Raw genomic sequence first — 9,992 nt, 5'->3', positions numbered from 1 at the left:
TATTTTGATGTAGTTCCATTTGTTTATTTTCTCTTTAGTTTCCATTGCCCTAGGAGCTGTATCAGTGAAGATACTGCTTCGGTATATGTCTGAGATTTTGCTGCCTGTGGATTCCTCTAATATTTTTATGGTTTCCTGTCTTACCGTATGTTTAAGTCCTTTGTCCGTTTTGAGTTTATTTTTGTGTATGGTGTAAGTTGGTGGTCTAGTACTGATTTCTAGTTTAATTCCATTGAGGTATGACAGCAGACATTGTATGATTTCTATTCTTTTAAAGTTGTTATGGTCTGTTTTATGGCCCAGAATGTGGTCTGTCTTGGTGAATATTGCATTCAAGCTTAAGAAGAATGTTGGATGAAGTTGTCCATTATGTCCAGTTGATTAATTGATTATGTCCTTACTGATTTCTTTGCCTGTTGGATCTATCCATTTCTAATGGAGAGGGTTGAAGTATCCAACTATGGTAGTGGATTCATCTGTTTCTCTTTGCAATTTCTAGTTTTGCCTCACATAGCTTAACACTGTTGTTAGCCACATACTTGTTAAGTATTTTTACACTTTCTTGCAGTATTGATCTCTTTATCATTATGTATGCCCTTATTTATCTCAGATAAATTTTCTTATTTTGAAGTCTGTTCCGTCTGAAATAATATAACTTCCGCTTTTTTTTTTTGTTTAGTGTTGGCAGGGAATATTTTTCTCCACCCTTTTACTTTTAAATATAAGTATATTTAAAGTGGGTTTCTTGTAGGTAAAGTCTGATTTTTTTTAATCCATTTTGACAAATCAATCTTTTAATTGGTATATTTAGACCATTGGCATCAAAGTGATTATTTATATAGTTAGAGTTATATCTGTCATATTTATTACTGTTTTCTATTTGTTGCTTTGCTCTTCCTACTTTTATCTGCCTTCTGTGATTTTAATTGAGCAATTTATATTATTTTCTCTTTTTTTAGTATATCAGTTATATATATATTTTAAAAACTTTGTTAGTGGTTGCCCTAGAGTGCAGTATACATTTACAACTAATACATATTCAAATACATTGTTGCTATTGTTATTTTGAACAAATTATTTGTTAGATCAGTTAGGAATAAGAAAAAAGTTTTTATTTTACTTACTCCTTATTTGATGGTCTTTCTTTCTTTATGTAGACCTGAATTTCTCTCGCAAGAACTCCTTTTAACATTTCTTACAAGGCAGGTTGACTGGCAACAAATTTCCTTAATTTTTGTCTAAGAAAATAATTCTCCACTTTTGAAGCATAATTTCACAAGATATAGAATTCTAAGTTGGTTTTCTTTTTTTCCTCAACACTAAATATTTTACTTCACTCTCTTTTTGCTTGCATGGTTTCTGAGGAGAAGTTGTTTGTAATTCCTACCTTTATTTCTTTATAGGTAAAGTGTTTCCCCCACCTCTGGCTTCTTTTAGGACTTTTAAAAATTATTTATTTTTCCATAGTTTGAAGTGATATGCCTTGGTTTGGGAGCATTTATCCTGCTTACTGTTCTGAACTTCCTGGATATGTGGTTTAGTTTCTGACATTAACTTATTATTGTTTCAAATATTTCTTCTGTTCCTTTCTCTCTTTTCCTTCTGGCATTCCTGAAATGTGTATGTTATACCTTCTGGGGTTTTCCCACAGTGCTTGGGTATTCTGTTCTAATTTTTTTTTTCAGTCTTTGTTCTCTTTTCTTTTTAGTTTTTTAAAGTTTCCGTTATGATATCTTCAAACTCAGCAGTTCTTTGTTCAGTCTACTGATAATGCCATCAAATGCATTCTTCATTTCTGTTACAGTATTTTTGATATCTTTAGCATTTAGTTTTGGTGCTTTTGTGGGATTTCCAACTCTGCTAACATTGCCCATCTGTTGTTGTTGTATACTGTCCACTTTATCCATTAGAACCCTTAACATGTTCATCATAGTTGTTTCATATTCCTCTTTTGATAAAATTCCAACATCTCTGCGATGTCAGGTTCTGATGCTAGCTCTCTGTCTTTTTAGGTTGTGCTATTTGCCATTTGATATGCACAGTAAGTTTTTCTTGATAGCCAACATGATGTACAGTGTAAAAGGAATTGTTGTAAGTAAATAGGCTGTTAATAATATGGTGGTAAGGTATGGGGTAAGAGGAAATGTTCTATAGCCCTATGATTAGGTCTCAGTCTTTTCAGGAGCCTATGCTCCTGGACTATGAACTTCACAAGTATTTCTCAGTTTTTTTTCTCCCCCATTGTATGGGTCAGGATGGCTAGAATGGGTTGGGGTTGGATATTTTCTTTACCCCAGATCATTTAGGCTCTGACAATACCCGAGTAATTTAGGCTCTGCTTAATTAGTTTTCTTGAGACCAGGACATAGTGCTTTGGTGTCTTTCAAAATGATACCTTTTCCCCCTCCCCCTGCCGAAAGTACAAGGAGATTTTTCTCTAACATTTACTGTGGATCCTTGTCAAGTTCCTGATGATAAATCTCACAATATTGTGAGAGGGCCCCATGACTGGGTCCCTCTAGAATTTTTAAATATCAAAGTTGTATGCACTGAGCTTCCAGCAATTAGTCAATTACAGTTCAGGTTTTCCTACCCTTGCACTAGATCCCACAGCAGTTATAGCTGATAAGTCTCTGTTCAGGTAAGCGGTGACTCCCAGTATTCACCTGTATCTTCAGTCTTGGGGACAGTGGTACAGTGGGGCCTTGACTTACGAGTTTAATTCGTTCTGAGACCAAGCTCCTTAAGGAGCTTGGTCTCAGAACGAATTAAACTCGTAAGTCAAGGCCTCACTGTATATCCCCGGTCCACCCCTCTCTGACAGATCCAAAAAGTGTTACTCATTATTCAGTCTTTTCAGCTCTTGTTGTTAGGATGGAGTGGTGACTTATAAGCTCCTTACATGCGGCTTTTCCTTTTAATTTATTTTTTAAATTACTTTATTGATTTTTAGAGAGAGAGAGACGTAAGAGCAATACATCAATATCTCGAATGCACCAGACGGTGGATGAAACCTGCAACCTAGGTATGTGCCCTGACCAGGAATCAAACCCTCAAAGTTTTGGTGTACGGGATGATGCACCAACCAACTGAGCCACCCAGCCAAGGCTGTATGAGTTCTTTATACTGTATTTTAGATAATAGCCCCTTGGAAGTATTGTTTACAAATATCTTCTGCCCTATAGAGATCCCTGGAAACCTCTGTGGTGTAGGTAACAGAAAATAAAAACTTGGGCTTCACCACCACCTACTGGAAAACAAAAGAAAGACCTCTAATTATCAACCAGCTAAACAGTGAGAGTCAAATACTTAAAATATTTCGTGACCTGGCTTGGTGGCTCAGTTGGTTGGAGTGTTATCCTTTACATCAAAATTTTGAGGGTTTGATTTCCAGTCAGGGAACATACCTAGGTTGCAGGTTTGATCCCCGGTCAGGGTGTGTACTGGAGGCAACCAGTCGATGTTTCTCTCACATCAATATTTCTCCCCCCACTTCCTCTCCCACTCCCTCCTTCCTCTCTCTCTAAAAATCAATAAAATATATCCTTGGGTGAGGAGATATATATATATTTCATTTCCACAAATATCCAGACAGAGATTAATCCATCAATCCAAGGTAAGAAGGGAGTTCAGAAAGAAAAGGAAAAATCTCAAGAAGGTTGATGTCCTCTTTACGACCCGATCTCCTCAGTCTCAGAGTACCACCTCCGTGGTGGGAAATGGCAGGCTATGGGTTACCCGATCAGTGTGTTCCCTGTGCTGCCTTCCTGTAGCCAGAAGCACCTGCAGAGCCACTCCGTCTGAGTTGACCCAGTGCCTCTACCATGCTCTACCTCAGTGGGTTAGGGAAGGTATGTGTGGTGGGGGAGGTTTTGCATATCTGCAGTTACATTCTTTCTAGTGGGTTTAGCTGCAATGAGAACAGACTACTTAATGCTGGAAAGTTTTTTCTGCCTTTTTACAGTCTTTCAAGTGAGGATTTTACTGCCAGGGAGCCACAGGAGAATATGATGGATAATTCCCAGGACTGCAGATTTCTTTGACCAGTAAGGATAGGTGGTAGAATGCTGCCACCCTTTGCAGTACTTCTCTGCCCTTGACCCTGGGCTCAGCCTCAATGTGTGCCAACTGCCCAGGCCTGATTGCTGCCTCTGCCCCTCTGGTTTACCCAGTGGGGGTTGCACCTCTAGTGTTCACTGCTATTGCATCTTCTGGGGCAGCAGAGAACTCTGGAATGCATCTATGGCTCTTGTCTCTGTCCTTTCCCCATCCTGTTGCCCTGTTCATTCCCACCTTCAGATGTCTTAATGCACATATCTCTCAAACGTGTTTGTGTGTTGAGCAGAAAATCTTTTACTGAATTATAGCTATCCAACTTCAAGGGTAAAGACCTGAAGGTCTTCTCGTGCTGCCATGCTGCTGACATCTCAGAATCTCTGTTTTTGTGTTTTTGCTAATTCATTGGGATATTTTCCACATAATATCATGTGTTCTGCAAATAGAGCTATTTTGCTTTCAATTTGGATGCCTTTAATTTCCTTCTTGCCTAATTGTTCTAGCCAGAACTTCTAGTACAGTGTTGAATAGAAATGGTGAGAGTAGAACTGGTTGTTTTTTAAAATAAGGTCTTCTCGTGCTGCCATGCTGCTGACATCTCAGAATCTCTGTTTTTGTGTTTTTGCTAATTCATTAGGATATTTTCCACATAATATCATGTGTTCTGCAAATAGAGCTATTTTGCTTTCAATTTGGATGCCTTTAATTTCCTTCTTGCCTAATTGTTCTAGCCAGAACTTCTAGTACAGTGTTGAATAGAAATGGTGAGAGTAGACCTAGTTGTTTTTCTCCAGATTTTATGTGGAAAGCTTTCAGTCTTTCACCACTGAAGTGTATTAGCTGTGGTGCTCTTTTATCATGCCAAGGAAGGTCCCTTCTATTCCTCGATTGTTGGGTTTTTTATCATGAAAGAGTGTTGGATTTTGTCACTGTTTTTTTTCTGCATCAATCAAGATGAACATGTCACGTTTTGCTTTTATTGTTAATGTGATGTATTACATTATTTGACTTTTCTTCATACGTTGAACCACCCAAATATTCCTGTGATAAGCCCCACTTTGTCCTGGTGTGTAGTTCTCTTAACAAAGATTCAGTTTGCAGGTATTTTGTTGATGATTTTTGCATTTATATTCATAAGGGGTACTGGTCTGTAGCTTTTCTGTGATGCCTTTAGCTTTGGTATGAAGATACATGCTGGCTTTATAGATTGAATTGTGTTTCTTCCTCTTCTGTATTTTGGATCGGTTTGGAAAACATTGGTGCCAGTTCTTAAATACTTGATAGAATTCATCAGTGAAGTATTCTAGGCATGGACTCCCTTTAGTTTGGAGATTCTCGATTTGTGAATTTTTCAGCATTCCTGCTTTCATTTTCTTGTTGGCCATGTTGAATTTCTTTTCTAAACTGTGCGTTCAACTCCTGGATATCAAAACCAGATAAGGACACTACAGTAAAGCTACAGGCCAATATTCCTGATGAGTATGGATATAAAATTTCTCAATAAAATACTAACAAACCAAATTCAACAGCACATTAAAAGGATCATACATTATGATCAAGTAGGATTCATCCCTGGATGCAAAGATGGTTCAACATATGCAAATCAGTAAATGTGATACATCACATTAATAGAATGTGAAATAAAAATTAAAGTCATCTCAATAGAAAAAGCATTTAACAAAAAAAATTCTGTCATGATAAAAATTCTCAACAAATTAGGTGTAGAAGGAATATGCTTCAATATAATAAAGGCCATCTATATATGCAAGCTAGCATCATACTCAATGGTGAAAGGTGGAAAGCTTTTCCTGTAAAATTAGGAAGAAGATGGATGTGCACTCTCACCATTCCTATTCAACATAGTACTAGAAATCCTAGCAGAGGAGTCAGGCAAGAAAAACATAAAACATATCCAAATCCAAAAGAAATAAGCAAAATTGTCTGTTTGCAGGTGGCATAATCTTATATATTGAAAGCCCTAAAGATCCCACCAAAAAAAAACTGTTAGAATAGCTACCCAGCTGCCATGAAAGGGAATTTGGCTTACTTTATTGCATTAGTTAGTTATTGCTGTGTAACAAATAACCCCAAAACTTTGTGACTTGAAACAATAAACATTTAATATTTTTACCATTTCTTCGAGTCAAAATTTGAAAGCAGCTTAGCAGTGTGATTCTGGCTTAGGATCTCCTAGGAAGTTGCTCCCAGACTGTCAGCCAGGGTGCAGTCAGTCCTATGAAGGCTTGATTGGGACTGAAGGATTCACTTTTAAAATGACTCCCTTATAAGGCTTTGAGTAAATGCCTCACTTCTTTGCCAAGTGGACCTCTTTAAAGAGCATCTTGAGAGTCCTTTATGACATGGTAACTACTGTAGCTTCCTCCAATGCTGATGACCCATGATAGGAAAGTCACAATGCCTTTTATGACATAGTCACACATTGTCATTTCTGCCAGGCTTTGTGGTGGAAGTTGCTAAGCGCAAGGAAAGGGAAATCCGGCTCCACCTGTTGAAGGGAGGAGAATCAAACTGAATATCACTAACAGACCAAGTTAGGGTAAGCAGTGGAAGAGACTCAAGAATACCTCTAGACAGTGGCTTTCTAGATTGCTTCGTTAAATTGTTAATGATGTTATTGTTAAGACTTGAGCTGTTATTGAGAGCCTTGGCCGGCCCTCACAGCCCCTCGGAGCCTCGGCAGGTCCTCGTAGCCCCTCACAGCCTCGGCTGGCCCTCGCAGCCCCTGCTTCGTCTGGAAGGTCATCCAGACAGTCGTCCAGAAGGTCGTTCTGCTGTTCGGTCTAATTCGCATATTAGTTCTTTATTATATAGGATATTCTTACACATAACATTGTCCCCACCCCCCCTCCCCCCTACTACTTAGGGCATCTTAAAATTCATGTACTGGAAGGAAAACAAATGATAAAAATCCAACCAAAATGTATGAATAATCCTTAATTTTTTGCTGAAGCTTTGTTTTGGAGATGGTTGTTTGAAATAAAGCAGTCATTAATCAGATGCTGGGGAATAGAAAGAAGGCTAAGTGAATTAGTCAAAGTATGAGTTATATAATGTCTTTAGAACATCCAATTTGGGGTTAACTTTTATTTTTTTATATAATTTTAAACAGAGAAGAGTTAAAATAATAGTATAAGGTACTTTTATATATATTTTATCCAGATTCACTAGAATTTTTTTTTTATGACATTTGCCTTATCATCCTTCTGTTCTAAATAAAACCACCAGTGATGTGTGATAGGTTTTTTTTTGTTTTGTTTTGTTTTTCTCTCATTGCAATGAAAGAGATTGCAGACCAGAAGAACCACAGGGCTTCTAACCAAAGGGTATGTAAATGGTTGAGCACAGTACTGGAATTAGAATGTGACTATAGCAGTCATATGCTTGCAGTTCTATATAGAATGCCTACAAATATAACAGCCACAAATATAGCCGGATGAAGAATTGTTTTTCAGGCTACTTAAATATGAATAGCATTGCTATTGATGATGTGATTTTTTTTTCCTAAACAATAAACAAATCTTGGTAAAGTTATGAACAAAAATAACATACAAGTTTCCTTGACTTTACATAGGAGTAGTAGTTTGGAAATATTCATTTTGTCCTAAAATAGCAAGAAAAAAAAAGATTTAATTTATAAATAATGGAAAGACTCATTTTGTCCTAAAGTAGCAGGGGGAAAAAAGTCTATATGTAAAATGGTTCAGGTTCTGGGTTAATGTAATTATAGATAGGTTTGAGGGTTTTTTGGTTTGTTTCTTTGTTTTGTTTTGTTTTAACCTACCTGAATCCTGAATATCCATCTGGAAATTCAAAAGTTTAGACCAGGATTTTTTCAGTCATTATGCCGTGGCACACTGGTATGCCGAAGAATTTTTAAAATGTGCAATACCTGACTATTTTGTCAGGGTCACTGACCTCTTCTCCCTTAGATTGTCAAATGAAAAAATGACAAGGACCAAGACAACAATAGCTGTTGGTGTGAATGAATCAAAATTATATCTGTGTTTTGTCATATTGGCAAAAAATATTATGTTTTTTTTGTGTGCTGAAGACTTTAGTAAAAAAAAACTTGAAAATCGCTGGCCTAGAATGTTCTTTGTTGTGTAGGACTGTTGGGTGCATTGCAGGATGTCTTGAAATCCTGGCCCCTATCCTCTAAATACAAGTAGTTATCTTAATCTTTTGATAACAACAAAACATTCCCTCCAACTTTAACAATGTCCACCACCTTTTGTCCAGAACTATCAGTCTTAGTTGTATAAAAGGTGAGGAAGTCATGTATTAGAGTATGAAATAATATGCAACTTATTTGTAATTATGCACTGACTAAATTTAAAATGGATAATTTGAAACTTTTAAAATTAAGCTGGCTGTATTATATGTTCTTATTTTTCCTAGTAAAATGAATGAAAATAAACCAAGTGACTCACGGACTCTCGGTAAGTAACAGTATTTCAAATATTTTCAAATATAATTTAAAATATTTTACTCATGCTTTTTTATAATAAATCTCTTCAAAATGCTACTCAAACTATAGAAATGAATTCCCCGATTCATGCTTGCTTCATATATTCATGTATTAAAGTATAACATTGTGTGTGTATTAATTTCAACAAAAATCTGCTATAGGAAGAAAATTTGCTATATTTTATTTGTATTCTCTATATGTATTTATCAGGCATTGTTTATATCTTAATAAAATTATTTATTTAATAAATAAATTTTTTCACATTCCTTTACAAAAGGAAAAATGTAGGTGAGAACGATTTAAACAAAACATGAAAGTTTAACATGAAAAGCAAAAGTTAACTTTGAATGGTCACAACAGTCTCCTCAAATAGATACAGACCTTTGCTTTTAGTTGTTTTTTCTTCATTTATATATTGAACTTAAACAGTATTTATTGACTTGTTACCATGGAAAATGAAAAATTTAAACTGTTACTTTATTTATTTAAATATATTTTGTTGATTTTTTACAGAGAGGAAGGGAGAGGGAGAGGGATAGAGAATTAGAAACATCAATGAGAGAGAAACATCGATTCAGCTGCCTCCTGCACACTCCCTATCTGGGATGTGCCCACAACCAAGGTACATGCCCTTGACTGGAATTGAACCTGGGACCCTTCAGTCTACAGGCCAACGCTCTATCCACTGAGCCAAACCAGTTAGGGCTAAACTGTTACTTTATACTCTTCTGCTACCACTCCTCCTCTCATCTATCCTTTTATAGATTTATTTTGTTTTAAATATATTTTTATTGATTTCAGAGAGGAAGGGAGAAGGAGAGAGAGACAGAAACATCAATGATGAGAGAGAATTATTGATCATCTGCCTCCTGCATGACCCCTACTGGGGATCAAGCCCACAACCTGGGCTTGTGCCTGACCTGGAATCAAACTGTGATCTGGTTCATAGGTCAGCACTCAACCACTGAACCACACCGGCCAGGCTATAGACTTATTTTTTTTATTCCCTTTCAATTTAACATATTACACTTAGAACTCTATGGCTTGCCTATCCTTTGTAGAGAGTATCTGTGGATTCCACATCACGTTGGATAAGGAAATTTGTGTTCTTAAACTTCCCTCTGCTTTCCTGATTTTACTTACAGACTTCTATCAACTATGCTAATAGTTCTGAAACTTAGTAATTCGTAGAGTACCTTCATATATTTGCCAGATGTAAATACTACCTATTCTGTTATTACTTAATCTTTTTGCTAGGATTGACTCAATTTTATATATGTACTAGAGGCCCGGTGCACAAAAATTTGTGCACGGTGGGGGGGTCCCCCAGCCCGGCCTGTGCCCTCTCGCAGTCTGGGACCCCTTGGGAGATAACGACCTGGTGGCTTAGGCCTGCTCCCGGGTGGCAGAGGGCATGCCCAATCCCTAGGTGCAGCCCTGGTCAGGC

At 36.9% G+C, this 9,992-nt stretch overlaps 1 protein-coding gene across 1 annotated transcript in view; it reads left to right on the top strand.

Moving 5' to 3' along the window:
• The first annotated feature begins 5,557 nt into the window (after positions 1-5,557).
• The window catches only part of G2E3 (G2/M-phase specific E3 ubiquitin protein ligase), a 54,303-nt gene continuing 49,868 nt past the window's right edge, over positions 5,558-9,992 (top strand). Inside the window, exons 1-2 of the mRNA XM_005880995.2 lie at positions 5,558-5,662; positions 8,476-8,516. Coding sequence (XP_005881057.1) covers positions 8,480-8,516 — 37 coding nt within the window. The 5' untranslated portion in view covers positions 5,558-5,662; positions 8,476-8,479. The remainder of the gene's footprint in view (positions 5,663-8,475; positions 8,517-9,992) is intronic.

The sequence above is a fragment of the Myotis brandtii genome, unplaced genomic scaffold, assembly GCF_000412655.1.
Source record: "Myotis brandtii unplaced genomic scaffold, ASM41265v1 scaffold667, whole genome shotgun sequence".
Lineage (NCBI taxonomy): Eukaryota > Metazoa > Chordata > Mammalia > Chiroptera > Vespertilionidae > Myotis > Myotis brandtii.
Note: the sequence above shows the minus strand (reverse complement) of the source record. Positions and strands in the feature narration are given on the sequence as shown.